The sequence below is a fragment of the Leguminivora glycinivorella genome, chromosome 2, assembly GCF_023078275.1.
Source record: "Leguminivora glycinivorella isolate SPB_JAAS2020 chromosome 2, LegGlyc_1.1, whole genome shotgun sequence".
Taxonomy (NCBI): Eukaryota; Metazoa; Arthropoda; class Insecta; order Lepidoptera; family Tortricidae; genus Leguminivora; species Leguminivora glycinivorella.
The window spans coordinates 2,421,643-2,445,148 of NC_062972.1; the positions used below are offsets into that span (position 1 = coordinate 2,421,643).

Here is a 23,506-nt window from a genome sequence, read left to right on the forward strand (position 1 = left end):
TTTGAGACTCAAAGCCTTTGCTAGCGATGTGTGGACGCTGTTTGTGCTCAGGATCCTGACAGGATGTTTGTAAGTTTATTTTTTTTGCTGAAAATAAATAAAACTGAGTATTTGAAAAGACATGATATGCCGAGTGGATCCCAGGAGGTTCCTAAAAGCCGTGGCAAAAATTCTGAGGTAACGCAAAGCAAAAGAGAAAGCAGTCATGCTGCCAGCTATAGGCAGGCATGCTTGCTGATAGCATCTGCCTTGTTCTCTATCGCATCCGCCTTCGCTAGCGACTCGTTGACGCTGTTTGTGCTCAGGATCCTGACAGGATTTTTGTAAGTTTATCTTTTCTATTGAAATACGATTAAACCGCGATATAAATAGATGTACTATTAAATAAGCTTGCTGGTAAGCCTTTGACGGTAATTTTAAGAAACGTGGGTAAACGCCACAAAGATTGTAAATTAAATTTTACATAACAAAACATTACGTTGTGTTGTTGCGTAGGTAGGTAGATAATATATATAAAATGTTACTAAAAATATTCAGCTTATTTAAACCTGTTTCCTGCTGCACAAGTGTTATATTTGGCGTGAACATATTCGATATACGATATTGAATACGTAATACATATATAGGTAACGTAAACAATATTACTCTCGACGATAGAACCACTCTCTATCGTCATTTCCATTCTAACAACGCAATTCCACGATGGTCATTATTTTAATTGGCTGTTTAATGAACATTTATTTCATCAACAATGCGCTATCGACACATATTACTTATCTATACTATAACATAATTATTAATGTGCATCGTCAATATATTAATAACAAGAGCATTGACGAGCACGTGTAAGATGAGAAGCATGTCAATTGCGTTTTTTTAATTACAATTTTTTTTATAAAAAAAAAGAAAACAATTAATCCTCGGAATCATTTAAACTGATGGATATGCAATTGCAATTAACAGCATACGGGATTAGGTATTACAGCGCACTCTGTGTGATTACTTGTAATGGTGCTGGCTGTTGTAAAATAAAACACTATCAATAAGTATTATATCTCCATCCAGACGTGCAATACAATACAATACAAATATTCTTTATTGCACACCTCAATCACATCTCGGACACTGGCGAATTGGCGATCAAATACATGAAAGAGGCCCGTTCCTAGCACACAGTCTAAGCTCGTGTAGGTGAACGCGTACCATGCTTGTATGAGTGAGATATAACAGGTCGACTGTTCGCGTTTTTGACAGGGGTAACTGTGAGGTAACCGAGAGGGGGTGGGCGGCACTTTTAGCGGGGAGCGGGAGTGGCCATACTGTACAATAGTACTCTTTATTATACTGTGCCTCAATTAAATACAGTAACATGAAAGAAGCAATACAAAGAAAGGTAAACAACAGGCGGTCTTATCGCTAGAGAGCGATCTCTTCCAGACAATCTTATGGTATTTGAAAAATTAATATTGTCAGTAGACGCACTAAATCAAAGAGAGAAACTAACGATATTATTTACATAACATCTAAAACTAGTTTTCCTGGTGATCCTCACGCCTTGATGCGATAGCACACTACCTCTAATTTATAATCTTGTAAAAAAAAAGCTTACAACTTAATCTTGCTTGTTACTACCTTACAACCTGCTACATTTTTGTTGCAGTGTATCAGCCTCCAGTGCGACAGTATACGCCTACCTTGGCGAGATGCACGCCAACTCACGAAGAGCGGCAGCCATCGCCTGGGGTTCAGTCTTTATCTCATTCTCCTTCATAATCTTACCTGGTGAGTTCAAATTCTAATTGATTTTAATAACCTAACTTTCACTGGTCCCCCTTTGTCTTTTACATTTTTTTTCCTCGCATTAATTTAATTTGATCTGGAAAAGACCCTTGGCTGGTACAACCATATCTATTATATATTCTGTGGTACATCCCAGAAAATTGCCAGAATGTGAAAGTGATCGGAAAGGTTCATTAATGTAGACACAAACATATTTAGCGTCACAAATGTTTTCCGGTTCAGATAGAAAAGTCTCATAACAAGTGCTTAACAAGATCTGTTGGTTCGCCGACAATATCAGAATCGCAGTGAATTTTATGGATAAGAGAAACGCATGACTGATCATTGTGGGAACAGTTATGTTCAGCAGTGGATGGATGTCTTGATAATAAATCAGCTGGTAATCATAACAATATTTATTTATGCTGTCCGCAGGTCTTGCCTGGGTGATAATCCCTGGCAAATGGTCTTTCCACCTCCTCAGCATCAGGATAACCTCCTGGCGCGCGTTTATGTGGTCCTGGTGCGTCCCAGGGCTGGCAGCTGCAGGGATTCTGTCGCTCCTGCCTGAGAGTCCACGGTTCATACTGGCTTCTAAAGGCCCGGAGGCAGCCCTGCCTGTGTTGGCCAAGATGTATTCGTGGAACCATGGGACTTCGGCTGATAACTATCCGGTAAGAAATCATAATACTTGCGTGCCTTATTTTATCACTCATAGCTCAGATCAAGGAAATTTAAAAAGGAGCTCCAAATTGCTTCGACATAAAAATAATCAAACTTTCAGTATCCCGCTATGTAGCCACAGCTACTGCAAGCAATTAAGAGGTGTGTAAGCTCTGGCTACTGGAATCATGTGAGTGGCTAAACGCGAAGTGAAAGACTTCGTTTTCTCTATTTCATAACTAGCTTTTACCCGCGGCTTCGCCCGCGTAATAAAAGTATTCTTATTGAAACGTTTACAAAAAATAAGATTTTCATTTGGATCCGTAGGTTTCTTTGTAGGTACATCTGTCCGTGATTATTTCAATTAAGGTAAAGCGGGGCAATTCTCGACTGGAGGGCCATTGTAACTGATCTATTTGCTGTACGATCCGGTTTTGGCTGACTGTACCTTACACCTATTGTTTTTAAAGAAATTCTTGCAATGATTGTATAATTGTTACACAGCGACCACAGCGTAGGTAGTAGGTACGAATATGTATGTATTTTACCTATATAAATATTTATACTAAAAAATATACTGGGGAAACTTCATACAACCCACATAGCCAGTATCTCGACGCTATGGTCGGTAGGGTAAAAAGTACTTCCTTGCATTATCGCTTACATTTTTTTCCATTTTGCTTATACTTATTGCAAACGTAAACATATAAAAGGCAAGCAAACAACGATCTTCTTACAGCACATTGAATGTAATAGTTATTACGGATGCAGGATACTCGCCGATGCCTACTTACTAATACCTTCCCACTGAGCCACCTGCATTTTACACTGCCTAGATATCGATTGCCGACCGATTATTCCGACCCCAATCCCTATTCTTATCCCCGTCCCTATCTCTATCTTTGTCCCCGTCCCTATCTCTATCTTTGTCCCCGTCCCCGTTCCCGTCCCGTCTCTGTCCCCGTCCCTCCCCTATCCCTATCCCCGTCCCCGTCCCCTATTTTTATCCCTATTTCTATCCCTATCCCTATCCCTATCCCTATCCCGATCCCTATTCCTATCCCTATCCCTATCCCTATCCCTATCCCAATCCCAATCCCAATCCCAATCCCAATCCCAATCCCTATCCCTATCCCTATCCCTATCCCTATCCCTATCCCTATCCCGATCCCTATCCCGATCCCGATCCCGATCCCGATCCCTATCCCTATCCCTATCCCTATCCCTATCCCTATCCCTATCCCTATCCCTATCCCTATCCCTATCCCAATCCCAATCCCAATCCCAATCCCTATCCCTATCCCTATCCCTATCCCTATCCCTAACCCTATCCCGTTCCCGTCCCCGTCCCCGTCCCTGTCCCTGTCCCTGTCCCTGTCCCTGTCCCTGTCCCTGTCCCTGTCCCTGGCCCTGTCCCTGTCCTTGCCCCTGTCAAATTATCATGCTAGGAGGTGAACTTTGAAAAATCCTTTCTTAGTGCTCCTCTAAGGAACTTCCGTGTCAATTTGAAATCTCTTGAACCAGAAGTAAAGATAAAAACTAAAGCTATACTTATGGCTATTTTGGATATTTTAACCCCATTGCACAACAACAGGGGAGAAAATTTCTTTTCTACCTCATTAGATTTTAAAATCGTTGTATTTATCGTGATCAGCGACCCGATAAACCATAAAAACGATACCCATATTGTGTTTTTGACTTTACCCCCTTTGCACCCCTTTAGGGGTCAAATTTTCAAAAAACCTGAAACATGTATTTACTTAGTCATAATATGTCTTTAGGAATCCTCCTGTGAAGTTTCGAATAAAATAGTCAAACTAATTGTTTGTTTCCCCATACAAACTTTGAACCCCCATTTCACCCTTTTAAGAGGAGAATTTTGAAAGATCCTTTCTAGTGCTCCTCTACGCCATATAAGGAACCTATGTGCCAAATTTGAAATCTCTAGGACCAGCGGTTTCGGCTGTGTGTTGATATATCAATCAGTCAGTCAATATCTTCTTTTATATATTTAAACCCCATTGCACCACAACAGGGGAGAAGGTATTTCACTTTCGCCTCGTTAGATTTTAAAAACGTTGTATTTATCGTGATCAGCGACCCGATAAACCATAAAAACGATACCCATATTGATTTTTTGACTGTATCACCCCCTTTTCACCCTTTTAGGGGTTAAATTTTCAAAAAACCTGAAACACGTATTCAGTCATATGTCTTAAGGAATCTTCCTGTGAAGTTTCGAATAAAATAGTCAAACTAATCTTGTTTCCCCATACAAACTTTGAACCACCATTTGACCCCCCTAAGGAGGTGAATTTTGGAAAATCCTTTCTTAGTGCTCCTCTACACCATATAAGGAACCTACGTGCCAAATTTGAAATCTCTAGGACCAGCGGTTTCGGCTGTGTGTTGATATGTCAGTCAGTCAGTCAATATCTTCTTTTATATATTTTTTTGATATTTAAACCCCATCGCACCACAACAGGGGAGAAGGTATTTCACTTCCGCCTCGTTAAATTTTAAAAACGTTGTATTTATCGTGATCAGCGACCCGATAAACCATAAAAACGATACCCCATATTGATTTTTTGACTGTATCACCCCCTTTTCACCCTTTTAGGGTAAAATTTTCAAAAAACCTGAAACACGTATTCAGTCATATGTCTTAAGGAATCTTCCTGTGAAGTTTCGAATAAAATAGTCAAACTAATCTTGTTTCCCCATACAAACTTTGAACCCCCATTTGACCCCCTTAGGAGGTGAATTTTGAAAAATCCTTTCTTAGTGCTCCTCTACACTATATAAGGAACCTACGTGCCAAATTTGAAATCTCTAGGACCAGCGGTTTCGGCTGTGCGTTGATATGTCAGTCAGTCAGTCAGTCAGTCAGTCAGTCAGCTTCTTCTTTTATATATTTAGATAAATTCAATTTCAGAATTTGTTTGGGTTAGGTAGGTATAATCCGACCCTTATAATGGTCATGGCAAATTCGAGAATAGTGCCAGGAAAATATCTTATTGTTTTCCCTACTTTTGCCACGTTTTGATGATGAACTTAACACTGAGAAGCAACAATCCTTTATTTAAACTGTGAATTTAAATCATAAAATGAAATTATTCGCAAAACCTTACCAAGTTTACAAAAAACACTGTTATATTTTCACAATTCGCTATGTATAGTAACTTTGCGTAAATATGTACTATATTCATAAATGCAAATGAATGTATATTAGTCACCACTTCACCACCCAGAACATTGTTTGTGTATTATTCACTGCTGTTTGAGCATGGCATATGTAATACTGTAATTACTAATGTAGGTACCTATATGTTTGTGTACAATCCCGATTCTCGACTCATCTGAGAGTCTGTTGCACAAATCGTAAACCTTACCTACATGTGTCGCAAGAGTGCATAAACTGCCATTTCGCGACACAGATTTAAAACTTTTGAACCTGTCTATACGGAGATGTACTTACTTGTATGTCTTTGATAAAACTAATGGCAACAACTCATAAGCTTCCTTCCCTACCTTATGAAAACTATTCCGTAATTCTATGCACATATACTCTTTAAGTAGGTATTCGTTACTTGGGTCTGTGACTAAGGGCCAGTTGCATCAACCAGATTTGACAGACACACCATCGTCACGCAGCAGACGTCTATGGAACTCCCCATACAATACTGACGACCGGTCTGGCGTAGTCGGTAGTGACACTGCCTGCTAAGCCGCGGTCCTGGGTTCGTATCCCGATAAGGGCATTTTCCCCTCACTAGCTCGGAAACACGTGTTTTGTCCTTTAATACCAGCGGGTAAAAACGCATTTTATCCACTAGTGGGTAAAGTAATTTGACCTTGAATAAAGTCAAAATAACTGCTTTAAAATTGATAAAAGTTGGTGAATCTAGTAATAAATATGACTTACCACCTGTGGAACTACTGGAAGCAGTGATAAACGCATTTTTTGCGTTGTGGTTTCCTCGCTATAGTGAGGGGAAAAGTTTTGTGTTACACTCGGGTGCAAATGTATTTTACTTCTCGTGTGTTAAAAAACTCGCAAGTTCAGGATTCTATAGAATCCTATAGAATTCTATAGAATTCTATAGAATTCTATAGAATCCTTTCACTTGCTCGTTGCTCGTTTTTCAATTCCACACTCGGCGTTAAGGTGGCTCGCTTTCCATACAAAAAACATCTACCATTTATTTAGTCACTGCACACTACCACTAAATAAAAATATGCGCATACATCTACTATACATTATCCGTCGTCGCGGTAGTGAATGAAATACATTGTTTCATACAGAAATCATGGACAAATCCATGTGAATTTTTTATTAATTTTACGTAAATGTGCGTGCCAAATTTTGTGTACAGACACAGAGCCGTCATATTTCGCGCATTTTTAGTTGACATTGTCATCAGTGACATTTGGCTCTTGACAAGTAATTATTTAAAGATATTGGTTTAGTTAACTCAAGCAGACTCAGAAATAATGACGCATTTTGTCAACAAAGATACATATCGTGTATTTCGACACTGGTAATGTAAATCGAAATGGCGTCTCGGTCAAACGACCGACTATGATGCAGAAGATCGTGGGTTCGAGTCCGAAGTTTTTTTTAATCATTTGAACTTTTATGGATTTATTAAGTATTTTTTATTTTTTTAATGGAATATTTGACTATTACTATATTGCTTTCCTATTTTTTATTTTCATACAAAAATACAATACAATCCTTTATTATACCTTTGTTGATAAAATAAAATATTACACGTCTGGTATAATACATTATACATAGGTCATAGTGTGGGCATAGTATTAGTAAAGTATTGCATTTACTGAGCTGGTTGACCTATGTTATTGTTGTGTGAATGTTTTTCTTCAACAACTAAATGGTTATATACAAGAATATGGGTAGCTTTTGCACATTGTAATTTTTCCTCAGTCACCCGTTGACCACGAACGCTGTAAAGTGTTTGAAACATCGGGATGAATTTTAAACTCATTATACGCGATTTAATCCGTTTTCATAGTTTTTATTTCATGAGTAACTATCGCGGTAACTGAAGACAATATTAACTAAATGGTTACAAATAATAATTATCATCAATATAATCTGGTCCAGGCAGGCAATTATGGTCGCGCGATAAATGATAAAACATCTGGCCGTCCCTATAATCGCACATCGCACTTACTAATAGTGCGACAGGGACGGCCTGATATTTTATCGTCTATCGCGCGACCATGCTACCCGTACTGTACTAGCTTTTGCCCGCGGCTTCGCTTGCGTTAGAAAGAGACAAAAGTAGCATATGTCACTCTCCATCCCTTCAACTATCTCCACTTAAAAAACATGTCAATCCGTCGCTCCGTTTGGCCGTGAAAGACGGACAAACAAACAAACACACATTATCTTTGGTGAAACAACGAATTCTTCCACTTCAGATTATAGAGTAACCAGCTTTTCCCATTTATAATAAACTAGCTTTTGACCGCGGCTTCGCTCGCGTAAGAAAGAGACAAAAAGTAGCCTATGTCACTCTCCATCCCTTCAACTAAATCCCCTTAAATAATCACGTCAATTCGTCGCTCCGGTTTTGCCGTGAAAGACGGACAAACAAACAGACACACACCCTTTCCCATTTGTAATATTAGTATGGATTTGACATTATTATTTATATTTAAATAATTATATGTGTATAGCCCAATTTCGTCGGTAACAGCGTGTTATGTAATGGCGTCGTTGGTGAATAGTCGTCTGACACGCCGTGAAGGTGCGTTCGATTCCCAGGATTCTATAAACTTTTTGTATTTTTTTGGATATAAATTTCGTATTTTTTATTGACCGAGCAAGAATGGAGAGCCGAAGGTATCAATTTTATCTTAGAGAACATATTGATTTTTTTATTGTCATTTTGATTTTCTATTTATTAAGTTGAGATATAAAACACAACTTTTAATACCCTCGCTAAATATAATATTTTATCGAAATTACTCCTTAGATAAAAAAAGTCCACTTGAGTTTTTAAAGCATTACGTTACTCAGTAAGTATGAATTTTTTGAAACGAACGTTTCTAAACAAAGGTATTGTTCCTTTTGTGTTGAGCGGGAGCTTCTGTATTTGCACGCGCTAAGACAACAAGAAGCAACTGTATCCTGATAATTGTAAGGTTCAAATCTGTACAGCAGCAAATTTGAGATAGATTATTTTGGAAATGCGAAGCGATAGACCACACCGCTATAGGTGCGAAAATACAGCGCTTCTAATACTTTGATACTTGATGGTGTAAGTATAGTACATATAGTTATAATAATCATCGGTAATATGTCAGTCTGTATAATAAAAATAACACGTTTAAACAGCGAAACTGCCAGATTAAAAGGTTGATAAGCACCTGGCACCTTAAGGTGTCATCGCAAAGTGACAATAAACACTGATAAGGTTTTTCAATCTGACCGCCATTGTTATGTTTTGTTATAAATACGGTTTACGGTTTGTTTAGTTATTTATGTTATTTTATATATCAAGACTTGTACCTAATATTTATGTAATTACTATTTATATATTGCTATATACAATTGGTGATTGTTAACAAAATCATTAATAAAAAATAACAGTGATAATATACGTGTTTCATTACTTACAGCACCACCACCAAGTATCAAAGTATTAGAAGCGCTGTATTTTCGCACCTATAGCGGTGTGGTCTATCGCTTCACATTTCCAAAATAATCTATCTCAAATTTGCTGCTGTACAGATTTGAACCTTACAATTATGAGGATACAGTCGCTTCTTGTTGTCTTAGCGCGTGCAAATACAGAAGCTCCCGCTCAACACAAAAGGAACAATACCTTTGTTTAGAAACGTTCGTTTCAAAAAATTCATACTATAACTATAGCATTTTCATTTACTAATTTAAGATTTCAAAAGCGATTTGAATACCCTTGCTCCATCGAAAATAAACAATTAGAAAAAAAAATCATTCGAATCATAGTTTAGAAACTAAAATTTATCTATACTTTTTTGGAATTTTTAAAAATATCAGATTAGGATAATTATGTTAGAAATTCTGAGTTCGACGAACCCAAAAATTATTACCATGTAAGAGAATAGGTTTTTAATCTTTTTTGTGGAAAACGCTCAGTAACTACTGTACGAGTACATATACATTTATGTATAATAATAAAACAAAAAATAGTGTCTCATAGTGTTGTGTTCCTGCCGGTGAGTAAGGCTGCCAGAGCTCAACGAGGGTGTGGGGTGCTGACGACGGGAGGACTTACGGAACTAATTTGTTCCGTCTATTGTCCTTTGAGTCGTCGGCAACCCAAACCCTCCTTTGAACTTGTACACTCCTTTTTGCTGTGCACACGCAGCAAAGGGGAGTGTACAAGTTTCTAATGGGGCGGCAACGCGCATGCGACACTCTTTGAGTTGCAGGCGTCCATAGGTTACGGTGACCGCTTTCCATCAGGTGGACCGTATGCTTGTTTGCCACCGACGTAGTATTAAAAAAAAAAAACAGAAAAAGTCCTGGATTCGAACCCAGTACTTCCATGCAAATCATGCGAATGCACGTATTTACCGCAAGGCTATTTAAACAAGCTGTCGCCGCGTGAAATTATCGACTAGAAGGAATACAAAAACACTGTTTGTATGTGTGAGTGGTACTTAAAAATAGTGTAAAATAGTAAATTTATCTACATTAAGGGCATTAACGTTACAATGAGAAGTTGAATGTTTGTTGTAATACGTCAATTTTAATATTAAATGTTCGCGAAGCATAATTGAAAGTATATACATGCCTGTACGACTCCACAAAAAAAATAAGACCGGTAATTTGCAGATTAACGCCATCTAACGCAGCCTGAGCTTCGGGTAACCTAAGCGAGCCACCTTAAAATACAACTTTGCCCCCTTGTATAACAAATAACTATTATTTGTGAGGACAGATATTTGTTCCTGAGTCATGGATTTTTTCTATGTCTAATAACCCCCTTATTCATAAACGTACTCTAAAGTTATCAAGCCGATAAAGTTCGTTTGTCTTTTTCTGACGTATTGGTGTGATAGATAGGGACAAACAAACTTTATCGGCCTGATAACTTTAGTGTACGTTTATGAATAAGGGGGTAAGTATGTATTTATCTATTTAAGTATGTATATCGTCGCTTAGCACCCATAATACAAGCGCTGCTTAGTTTAGGGCTAAGTTAATCTGTGTAAGGTGTCCCCAATATTTATTTATAAAAAAAAAATATTGCGTATCAGTCGCTACGGAACTTCAAGTTTATTCTTGGCCAAAGGCCCTGTGCTGGCTTATAGTCGGTAATTAATAATATCTTGTACGAAAAATAAGATTTTATCAATATTTTTCTAGGTAGAGAAAATAACCACCATCGGCGATTCAGAGGCGTTCAAGGGCGGCTTCGCTGGTGCCCTGAAGAATTTCACCCACATCTTCCGGCCGCCGCTGCTTCGATGCGTGTTCATATCTCACATATCGATGTTCGCCGTGTTTATGCTGTACGTACTAACAAAATACTACATATTTAGCTTATTTATAATATTGACAGTGTAAATGAATAAGCCACAAAACAAAAACATGTCTTTCTATCATGAGCAAGGATCAGGTTTTACTGATGGGTATTTTTAACCCCGTCAGGATTTTTGTAAGTTAAAATTTTTCCAGTTGTATTCACCCATTGAGTAATAAACATAATTACTCAAAGTATTCACCTGCAAAGGAATGTAAATACAAGTAATCTCCGCTGTCTGCTGGCTTAAAATTAATATAAAAGCCTTTGTCGACCCTCGACCCGTGGGAATGACGTAAGCTGATGACAAATACCTACGGTAAATGACGATTACGACTATTACGAAAAATTTATTTATTTAAACTTTATTTAAAAAAGTATTAACAGCAACACTCTTAGCTAACCATCGCTAGATGTGATGACCTTGTATTAAGGATTACAAAATGTACAGCTAACAGAGTTGCCAATGGTACAAATGGCGGACTTAATGCTTTAAGGCATTCTCTACCAGTCAACCATAGGGCAAAACAGAAATTCGCGAATGTAGGTAAGAAAAATTATTTAGAGAGCATGACAACTAGGTATAGGTCATTTACGACAATTAAAGAAATGGTTAAAATTTGCCTCAAAATAATCCTGACTGAATTGTGTAAATTATGATACCACCTACTAAACATTTTAAACTTTATATTTTACAAAAAAAAGTAATGTTCGTTGCGTAAATCTAAATAAATAATTAGCATTCAGCACCACGATCGAGGTCTTTCGATATCCCACAAAAATATCAACTTCTATTTTTCAGAGCGAGCGGCCTCTATGTGTGGGTACCGGAAGTTATCAACAACATCCTTCAGAACGACAGTGAGAGAAGCATCTCCATCTGCGAGATCATTACAAGGAAGGCGATAAATAAAACTGTAAGTAAAACCAAAGCGGATCGAGTATTATAGAGAGTTACTGTCGAAGTAAAATGTGTAATCACAGTGCATAGACTGCCATCTCTTGACTCAGGCTTAAAACTTTTGTACCTCAGTTTTGACAATTTGGCCCATATTCTTAGATTGATATGTTTTATGTCTAATATAGTGAAAGGGAGAGCTAATAACCTGAATACAGGCCAATTCATAATAGCTGGCACGAATGAAATGAAAGAGTGAATGAAAATGATGCATGTGTGTGACAGATTAACGACTAAATTGAATCATATCGATACAGGCTGTGTCACCCGTACAATCAAAGTTTTGTTAACTCGTGCCAGCTTTCGTGATCAGGGTGGCTATATAGCCGAATGGCACAATCGCTCACGAAACGCTCACGAAACGAAGCGCTAGTAGATATCTATCTCTATCGCGCTTGCGTATTGGCGCGACAGAGCCAGCGGCGTATCGCTTTCGTTTGGCGTCGGAGAAATGCCATTCGGCTACGGGGCCTGTACTGTACACGATTTTAGTAATATTAAATTGAATTTTTTATTAACATTTAATTGAAATTTTTATTAATATTAAATTTGAATTTTAAATTTTTATTAATATTAAATTGAATTTTTTAATTTATATTGATATTAAATTTAAATTTTTAAATTTTATTAATATTAAATTTAAACTTTTAATTTTTCAGCAAGCCCTGGCATCGCATGTAGAAGCGGTGTGCAACCCCAACATATCAGTGGGGGTGTTTCCGATCTCCATGGCAATGGGGGCCGTATTCGCCATCACATACCTCGCTATTGGTGTGTTCATCAATAAAGTCGGAAAGAAGGCACTTTACAGTAAGTTCACTTTATTTCTACATGTACGTTTTTGTGCAAACATCACATGTGTATTTATAGGACCGTTTTCGATGGCTATGTGTTCATCAATAAATCTGAGAAGAATGCGCTATATAGTAAGTTTTCAATGTTCGTGTAGGTATATCGTCACTACTTTTAAAAAATCTCGTATCTCACGCTGTTCCTCAAAGTTAAAACGCAGTAAGTCTGTATGCATTCCATACATACTTACTACAATTTTCTTTTCATTGACAGACGAAGATAGAAGTATTTTTAAAAAGTAGTGACGATATGTATTTTACAGTTAATTCGGACGTGTTCGATTCATGTACGTAAATAAGTTCATACAGCATGAAAAAAAGTAGAAATTATTTTCTTACTTATCAATACCGGTTAGAAAGGGACACACTACGATGTTTCAACTTTTTAATTTATATTTATTGTATGCCAGACTTAATCTATGATTTTATTAGAAATCAGTTCACTTATGAAAATGAAAAACTAGGCGGCAGTATAATCAGTAATCAGTAATTATTTATTGCTATCATAGGTACATAAGTTGGTACATTTCAGTATAATATGGATCCAATAAATTGTTTATTTATTGTTTATTGTTTATTTATTAAATATAGCAACTATTCTTACAGGCTAATCCTAATACAATAGTGCCTAAAATTAAATTATCCTTACATCTACTTAACTAAATTTTTTTATACAATCATATGCCAATATTATACACAAAATATCAAAATTATTAAAATCCAACAAACAGTCTAAATACATTATTTTTTTATTTCATTCTCATTCTTATTATTACACATACACAATACATATGAACTTATTTTTATCAATTCCCACATGGGACAATAAAAAAGGTCTGTCCTATCGGCAACGAGATTCAGTATGTGCAAGGCACGGCTGAGAGGTGCTTTACGCAGTAGGTTCGTCCTGCCGGTTACCTCTGCCAGCAGGCGCGGTAGTCTTCGCCGCTCGGTGTACCGGTCAGGCACGCACAACTTAATGTTCTGCAAAAGGTACGGGTTGCAGACACTACCACGGAGAATCCCAAGCAAGTAACACGCAAGGGCCAGATTCCTGCGGGTTCCTAATTTGTCGTAACCGACCATGCCAATTACAAATAGAGTAGGGTACATCAGCGGATAGCGGATTGCTACTCTTAATCTCGAAAATCTCTGGAACATTCAGTTATTCGAGCAGAAAATACCTACATAGATTACATTTTACAATCGTAATTTTGATCTTGTTTCAGATGGTATCATGTTCATCTGTGGCCTAGCTACGATAGCAGCAGCCTACGTGCCGCAAGGGGGCGCTGCTACCGGCCTACTCATAATAGCCTTATGTGCTGGCTGTGCAGCCTCCATTCTGGCTGCCATAGCTGTTGACGTATTCCCTACATCGCTAAGGTAAGACCCTAGGGAGACTGGTCTTAGCGCCACAAGAGGGCGCTGCTACCAGCCTACTCATAATAGCCTTATGTGCTGGCTGTGAAGCCTCCATTTTGGCTGCCATAAAACTGTTGACGTATTCCCTACATCGCTAAGGTAAGACCCTAGGGAGACTGGTCTTAGCGCCACAAGAGGGCGCTGCTACCGGCCTACTCATAATAGCCTTATGTGCTGGCTGTTCAGCCTCCATTTTGGGTGCCATAGCTGTTGACGTATTCCCTACATCGCTAAGGTAAGACCCTAGGGAGACCTGTCTTAGCGCCACAAGAGGGCGCTGCTACCGGCCTACTCATAATAGCCCTATGTGCTGGCTGTTCAGCCTCCATTTTGGCTGCTATAATAGCTGTTGACGCATTCCCTACATCGCTAAGGTAAGACCCTAGAGAGACTGTTAGTCTTAGCGCCACAAGAGGGCGCTGCTACCGGCCTACTCATAATAGCCCTATGTGCTGGTTGTGCAGCCTCCATTTTGGCTGCCATGGCTGTTGACGTATTCCCTACATCGCTAAGGTAAGACCCTAGGGAGACTGGTCTTAGCGCCACAAGAGGGCGCTGCTACCGGCCTACTCATAATAGCCCTATGTGCTGGCTGTGCGGCCTGGTTCACCCTGTTGTGGCATAATTTTTTTATGAATAATTCTATTGTGCATAATCGATTTAGTCATAATTGGCTTTGTGCATAAACTGCTATGGCATAGTCAAGTTTAGCATAATCTGTTTAGGCAGATTGTGATTTGTCCGAATATTCTTTGTACATAAATTTGGTGCTCCGAATCATTTTTACGCGTAAATTTTATGTGCATAAACTTAAGTGTTCCGATTTAATGTTTTGCCGAATTTATTTTGGCATAACATCAGTATAGGTCGAATCTTACCATTATACGTTCCCCTTTTCACATTACACTTTTTCTAGCGGTAATTTTCTGTTGTGGTCACAGTTCTAACCTAACCTAACCCACTTTTCCCTAGTGGTGCTTTTCTGTTGTGGTCGCAGTTCTAACCTAACCTAACCCATTTTTCCCTAGCGGTGCTTTTCTGTTGAGGTCGCAGTTCTAACCTAACCTAACCCATTTTTCCCTAGCGGTGCGTCTTTGTTGTGGTCGCAGTTCTAACCTAACCTAACCCACTTCTCCCTAGCGGTGCTTTTCTGTAATAGACGCAGCTCTAACCTAACCTAACCCACTTTTCTGGAGCAGTGAGTATCTGTAGAGTTCGCAATTCTAATTTTCCCTAAAAGCGCATTTCTGCTTAACGAAAAATGTATGCGAAATAAGTTTCGGATAATGGGATGTATGCCAAAAATATTTATGCTCATCCAATTTCTTCCTAATGACACTCGGCCTCAATAATAGTAGGCCAATATATTTTCGGACAAAATAATATTCGAAATATCGTGAATTATACCAAACAATGTTTATGCTATGTACATTGACATTCGGCAAAAATCGATTATGCCAAATCTGTTATGACAAAAGCGTTTCGGACAAATAAAGTTATGCCACATAGAGGGAACCCGTGCGGCCTCCATTTTGGCTGCCATAACTGTTGACGTATTCCCTACATCGCTAAGGTAAGACCCTAGGGAGACCTGTCTTAGCGCCACAAGGGGGCGCTGCTACCGGCCTACTCATAATAGCCTTATGTGCTGACTGTGCAGCCTCCATTTTGGCTGCCATAACTGTTGACGTATTCCCTACATTTTTAAGGTAAGACTGGGCTCATTTCTCAAAACTAAAAGTTACAAGGTACAAGCGGAAGTTTCTTTCCAACTTGTCATATTAGACATTGACTACCACTTGTAAATTGTAACTTGTAGCTTCGAGAAAGGGGCCCCTGATATACAGATCTAGTGCGAAAAGATTTGCCTTCGCATTGTCACGGAAACATACTAACGTGTTATTCTATTTCTGTCAGTCTCAGAACAAAATGTACTCTACTGACATTGACTGAACTAGTATGAGTATGACAAATACGAACGTTTCCGAAAAAATACGAAGGAAACCCTTTTCGAACTGCATTGCTATTTAGATAGATGATAAATAGATAGATTTATTTGATTGCTGCAATAACACACAAATAAAAATACAACACAGATATAACAAAGAAAAGAACCGTACCATACAAATTGACTTAAAAATTAAGAATTACATCCACATCATTAGGATATTTTTTCCTTCACACTGTGTGCATTGCAGCAAAAGGGTTCCGACTCAGCTATACGCCTCACACTTTCGAGTAAAGCACTGATATTCTGCCGGAACCCAGATCACATTACCAATTTAGGCAACGATTTGACCGGCGACATCTAAGTTTCAGCGCTTGGAATAGAAACTAGATGTCGCTGTTAAGATCTTAATAGCTTAGCGTACATCTCTTAAGGGGGTGCCGCCTCTGGTATTCTGATTCTAGCGGTTTACGTACTGCGGGCCGATTTTTGAGTCTCACGCGTTCGAATTCAGAAAATAATCACTGAAAATAATAAGCAAGTCAGCGTTTTCAACCGGTATTTTAGTGACAAAATCCCGTATGTGAGATTCAAAAATCGCCCTCCTGATCTTGCGGCATCCATTTTAGCTGCCATAGCGGTGTATTCTTATTTTATGAGTAATTCCCGAAAAGTTTGTACATTTGGATCACGTCTCCGATTTTGATAAAAATTGGTAGGCTGATAGAGTCCATGATTCTGAGCAAGATCCACTAGGTTTCCCAAAATGTCCCTGGTAGTTTGTATGAAACCTTCCCTTTTTGTTACCAGATTTCTATACATTTTCGGTAACAAAAAAGGAAAGTTTCATACAAACTGCTTGGGACATTTTGGGAAACCTAGTGGATCATGTTCAGCATCATGGACTCTATCATCCTACCAATTTTTATCAAAATCAGAGACGTGATCCAAATGTACAAACTTTTCGGGAATTGCTGTTATAACATTGCTAAGGTAAGACCTGGGGCCCGTTTCTCGAAAGGTACAAACCTTGTACCTATTACAAGTGCGCGAACTGTCAAATCGTATGGGTTGTCATGGAAAACACTTGTAATACAAGGCTTGTACCTTTTGAGGAACGGGCCACTGATAGTGATCCGATTAGAAAATAAGCGGTGTCTTAGGCCGATAGTCCGCTATCATATGCTTATCATAGAAATATGATCATAGGCAACATGCTGTCATTTTTCTTCACGTTCGAGAAAAAGGGATGCATACAGACCTATGATCATATTTCTATGATAAACATAATGATAGTGGACTATCGGCCATAGGCACTGCTCCCACCGCGAGCTAGTAAGCTATGAGCTATCGGCTATAAAAACGAACAAAAGATAGTCGCTCCCGTGCAAATAAAAGAGACACGGCGATGTTTGTAGTTACTCGCCCAGCGGTGAGCTATCAAAATCGCCGTGTCTCTTTTATTCGCACGGGAGTGCTTATCTTTTGTTCGTTTTTATAGCCGATAGCTCATAGCTTACTAGCTCGCGGTGGGACCAGTGCCTTAGGGGGGGTCTTAATTATAATGGGTGTATTCCTCAAATGTAAATAATATATCATAATCTTATTTTTGCAGAGCAATGGCGATGTGTGTTATGTACATGGTAGGCCGACTGGGCGCCGCCATGGGGGCCTTTTTCCTGGGAGCAACACTGCACACGCACTGTGAGCTGGCCTTCACTGCCATAGGTGCTTTTAGTGCTGGTAAGTAAGCCCACTGTTGGGCAAAGATTATGGTGATGTGTTTGATGTGTATGGTAGGCCGACTGGGCGCCGCCATGGACCCTTGTTCCTGGGAGCGACACTGCACACGCACTGTGAGCTAGCCTTCATTGCCATAGGTGATTTTAGTGCTGGTAAGTACCTAAGCCCGCTGTTGGGCAAATATTGTGATGTGTATCATGTATTTGGTGCATGGACCAGTTCGTTCTATAGGAGCCTATATGTCCTGCCATAGGCGAAAATTTTTGTCTTTCGTAGGACAAACGTACGCGTGGTTAATGCTTTCCTGTGCGACGTGTTCATTGAGGAGTTCACTAGGACAAGAACAAATGGCTGTGATGAAACAAAAGAGGCCAAAGACCAAGCTCTGGCAGACCAAGAAACCAATAACTGACAACAGTCGGGTTTGAGCTTTAATTCAGGGCCAAGGCAAGGCATGGGAGAGAAAAGCATATTGCAGCAATGGCCAACTTGGACAAACATTGAGAAGTCGAGAAGTTCGACTCCAATTGCAGAACTGCAGAAGAGCAAAGCTTGGAATTAAATAGGTTAATTATTCTCTCATGTTATTCGGCCTTTGCTATATTTTGGGTTTTGGGGTATTTAGATTTGGGTTATTAGAAGTGCGTCTTATCATCACGCTTACGCTCCTTTGACTCATACAAAATTGCGCCTCTGTGAGACGTTTTGCGCCTTTGGCTTTAAGAGGAACTCCGCTTTGAATTGCGGATAAACACTGTGCGTTTGGATAGCGACATAACATTGTCTTTGTCGTTCGGCCTCGCAACAATGTGGTTCGTCAAGCTAGAAATATCTTTCGCGGCGCCCTAGCAACAGTAGCAACAGCTCCCACCTTATGAATGTTGTACATGGTGGCATTGTGGTGGAACTTTCCGGCTCCTCTCGCCATTTTGGGCTATGTCGTCATTGGAGTGCGCCCACGCAATGACAATTTTGGCGCCCCCTTACCATTCGGCGACTAGAGCGGCCGCTCCACTCGCTCTACCCTTAATCCGGCCCTGCCTGCAGTAATAACTAGTTTGTTAATATCTAACTATTGTTCCAGGTTCAACACTACTTATGCTCTTCTGGCCGAACCCCCAAGTAGTTCGGGACGAAATGGAAGAAAAGGGCCTCTCATACTAATCTACCTAGTTGTAGTGCCTACGTAGTACAGTCAAAGGTATTAGGCCGGCAACAGACAGTATTACAATTCATAATCTGAAAAATCATAAACACGGAGTTCCGTACAATTTTGCAACTGACAACAAACTTATTATGAATTTTCAGATTGATCTGACAGATTGTAATTTCATATTTTTAAATTAAAGGAAAAATGGAAAAATTCACACCTCCGGCAGGACTCGAACCTGCGACCTTTGGCCTTGCCGGGGCCATCACTCTACCAAGGCCAAAGGTCGCAGGTTCGAGTCCTGCCGGAGGTGTGAATTTTTCTATTTTTTCTTTAATTTAAAAATATGTAATATCGCTCGCAGACGTTTCTGCATGATAAAAAACAAATTTAGATTGTAATTTGTATAAAATTCTTCTTTTTCAGTACAGATTCTGTTTTTTTTACGCACTAGTGCGAGAAGTTTTTCATTATATGCCAGGTCGAAACTTCAGAGGCTCATCTGTACTGAAAAACGTCGTACGATACACCTGCGAAAAGGAAATTCGTAACTCGTGTCGATTTAAAACACGACCGAAGGGATTTATCGCCACTCGTTTCGAACTTCCTTTTTTACGCACTTGTATCGTAATGTACTATTTAATTCACATTATGAATTTTAAGACTGCTTGTTGCCGGCCTTAAATATAATTACGGACAAAGTGTCACAAATATGTATCCACAACTTTCACGCAGTAAAATCGTGTTACATACCTACTATATGTTTGGTACTTTGTTCGCATCTAATTTTAATATTTGTACCTTGACTGTACACTATTACAGATATAGTGCGAAAAGGGTTTCCTTCGTATTTAGTAGTTTCAGGAAACGTTCGTATAAATTTGTCATGCTAAGTTCAGTCAGTGTCAGTACATCTTGTACTGACACTGACTGAAATAGCATGACACGTTCGTACGTTTCCGTAACAACACGAAGGCAAATCTTTTCGCACTACATCTATAACTGGCCAATTTTCAACCTTAATATAAATCTATTAAGGTCCAATCAGTACATGTGTAAGTGAAGATTAATGTAAGTAATGTTCCAGTTAGAATATGTGCCTCAGTGAGACTGAATGATAGGATGATTTTGTATTTATACGTTTTGCATTTTAATAAAACGTTATAATAAGGATTTTGCTTTGTTTTATTTTTATGCCATCTAGAGGGGATCTTATATACCATTTTGAATGAAACCAAGCGCGACGACGACCGACGGCGCATAGCAATATACTAGACCAAATAGTTTCAAGTAGCACCAATAGGTGGCGCTATGTAGTATAGTTTGTTATGTAACCACTAGATGTCACTTTAATTTATTGCGATTTTTTATATCTGCTTCCTTTTTAATATCTTGGAATTTCTGGCAAAAAAGAGTAGCAAATATTTTAAAACGTGCCCATAGTGTCATAGTGTTGTCACTTTCAAATCACGGTAGGAAGTATGGGAAAAATACAATGTTGCCACCAACAACTATTTAATACTGGACTGACAAAGCCCATACAAAAAAGCGTACCCCTGAAATGTATGGTCTTTTTAGGTCTAAAACTAGATGGCGCTGTTCGCAGCCTGGAAGTGTCGAAAATCATATTTTCCCCAAATATTTTATTTTTATTTTTTATAACAGAACAAATAAGAACAAATTATATATTTCTTTAATTAATAAAAAAAAAACATTCAACCGAATTGAGAACCTCCTCCTTTTTTTGAAGTTGGTTAAAAATCTTGATATCACGTCAATACACATTCATTTTTGCCCAAAAATAAATGTATAGGCATCATCAGTGCAGTCATGATAGTAGGTATTTAATAGGTGGCGCTAAAAAATCGAGGTACGATGTAAATCCTATATATAAATAATCTTTGGTTGCCACTATTTAATTTCTACTATTTTTTTTAAGCTGCACATTTTTTCGTGAAAATGTATATCTTCAAAAACCTTACCAGCAGGAATCCAGGCTTCTAAGAGTGAAAAAAAAAAACTCGATTCACCCACTTACGTAACGGTCCAATCATTTAAAACACGCTTAGTCCAAATTCTTTCTAAACTACCCTAACGAGGTCAAAAAAGGTGTCAACACACAAACCGTATCAGTTGATCGCTAAATAATGATAATAATGACGAGACATTTGTCACTAGGCGCGCGACGTGTCAACCCTTTGCCACCCCTTTGGCGAGAACTATTAAGTTAAGGAAGTTGCCAAAAAAACGGTAACATTATTTTAGTTTGAGAAAACCTTCTCACCTTAATAAAAACTCAATTCGTTTCAGCAAGAATAAAAGCAAAAATCAATTTTAATTTTCAATCACACAAAAATATTTAAGAGTCAGACCACTCCGGACGAAGCTGGCAGAATTTGAACGTATTAATTTTATTTAAGTACATACTGTAGAGATTTTTTTGCGACGCGGCGCAGCGCCGCTTACATGTGGACAGGCCCTCACTGTGGTATGTGCCAAAATCGTTGTCAAGTCAACACGATTATTGCACTCTTATCTGTTTTTGAGGAACTAAGAGAGCATTTATCAATTAATGTGTTAAAAAAACAATTCTTAGGTCCCTATAAACTACACAACATTTAAGCCTTACGATATGGAAATACGTACCTACCCATCAGAGACCAAGGTAGGTAATTTATACAATTATCCGAATTGTACAACCTATCATGTCATACTAAGTGATACCAAACATTTATTTAACACATATCAAGTTAAATATATTATGGGAGAAATTGTCAAAACTCAAAACTGAGGTTCAAAACTTTTAAGCCTGTGTCACGAGATGGCAGTCTATGCACTGTGATTACACATTTTACTTCGACAGTAACGTCAGTAACTCTCTATAATACTCGATCCTCTTTGCTACTATCATCGACATCTACTTCCAATCACAATTGCTATAAATATTTTACGACAAAATAATAGCGGTCAGATCGAAAAAGCGGGTGAAAAAGGCAGGTAGAAGATTAGGGGATGTATAATGTTTCTGATTCGCCGTGATTGAGGACGGCGGTCGTTTAGGTTTAGCGGGTTCGAGACATTTCGATGTAAGGGAGTCTGTCGTACATAGTTGTAGTTTGTTTTCGTCAAGACGAGATAAATTGTGTCGCTTAATTTCAAATCGGGAAAACTCTGCTGTAAGGTTGACTATATAAAAAAATACATATAATCTGAAAGATAATCAACCTTACAATATAATGGATTTACCCGTTTGAAGTTAAGCGACACTTAATTACAGTGTCATGAAGTCATGAAGTGCAAAGGAATGGTCTCATAGCTGATGTGTACCTATAAATATCCACGTTATTATCAGCCAGGGGTGTTGTAGTCTCGTATATATAATTATTAACTACTCGTAGTTTAGTTTTAGCTTACTTTTTATTAGAAAATTATTTTGGGAAAGTTTACAAATATGGCTGTGGGATATATGTAGGTTAAATTGTGGCGTAGGCGAGAGGCTGGCAACCAGTCACTGCAATGTCACAATTTGTAGGTATTTCTTTCAACCCCTTTTTGCCAAGAGTGGCACAGAAATTTAGTAGTTCATGTGCTCTGTCTACCCCTTTATGGGATACAGGCGTGATTATATGTATGTTGTATGTACCATAATTTATGGTACTTAAGAAGGTAAATTATGTCCTGTTGCAGTAAAAAATAAGGTTTACTAAATCTTGTGTGAATAGCCGGCCTAGCCAAAATGACTATCGTTGACGATAGACGCCGATCGGAACGCAGTCTGGCTCTGTCGCGCCAATACGAAAGAGCGATAGAGATATCTACGGTAACGATATTATCATCGTAAGCGTTTGTACATTTGGACGTAGTTACGTCTAATTATCATGTACCCTGGTGAGTTTCTACAACGCCACATTTTAGCTACAACGCCATAATTTACCATATAGCACTGACCATATACTCGTACCGGCTGTGGAGTCGGTTAGGCTAATTAAAATGACCCGAGGGGTCGTAATCAAACTGACATTACCTATCATTGCACCCCTCGTTGTTTGGGGGACTATTCTAAAGGTGCAACTAACTTACATCTCGAATGTCTCGATAGCAATCATATGGCAGTATGAGCGGGCGAACGGACACGCTATACAGCGTGCTTAACCGAATATACAAACGCTCACGAAACGAAACGCTCGTAGATATCTATCTCTATCGCTCTTACGTATTGGCGCGACAGAGCTAGACTACCTTTCGCGGCGTTTTTTTTTTTCACGTCGTAGAAATGGCATTCGGCTACGGGGCCTGGGCCGCCTGGGTAGCAATTGTTTTGGCGTCAAATTAATCGTAAGATACCGCTCGCTCTTCCGTATTAGCACGATAGAGCCAGACTGTGTTTCGATTAGCGTCTAGCGCTATACTTACTTTAATTTATGTACTTGTAAAAAAAATAGGTTA

The 23,506-nt window shown here is 38.8% G+C and overlaps 1 protein-coding gene across 2 annotated transcripts in view; it reads left to right on the forward strand.

The window, feature by feature from the left end:
• Nucleotides 1-19,286, forward strand: part of LOC125242097 (synaptic vesicle glycoprotein 2A-like) — a 29,239-nt gene extending 9,953 nt beyond the window's left edge. Inside the window, exons 4-11 of one of the 2 annotated variants that reach the window (XM_048150805.1) lie at nucleotides 1,661-1,782; nucleotides 2,215-2,453; nucleotides 10,829-10,974; nucleotides 11,788-11,902; nucleotides 12,603-12,753; nucleotides 14,024-14,180; nucleotides 17,783-17,910; nucleotides 18,995-19,286. In XM_048150805.1, the coding sequence (XP_048006762.1) occupies nucleotides 1,661-1,782; nucleotides 2,215-2,453; nucleotides 10,829-10,974; nucleotides 11,788-11,902; nucleotides 12,603-12,753; nucleotides 14,024-14,180; nucleotides 17,783-17,910; nucleotides 18,995-19,074 (1,138 nt within the window). In that variant the 3' untranslated portion in view covers nucleotides 19,075-19,286. Of the gene's footprint in view, nucleotides 1-1,660; nucleotides 1,783-2,214; nucleotides 2,454-10,828; nucleotides 10,975-11,787; nucleotides 11,903-12,602; nucleotides 12,754-14,023; nucleotides 14,181-15,820; nucleotides 15,948-17,782; nucleotides 17,911-18,994 lie in introns of those variants that run through there. The other variant, XM_048150813.1, reaches the window with a different exon arrangement.
• The last annotated feature ends 4,220 nt before the right edge of the window (nucleotides 19,287-23,506 follow it).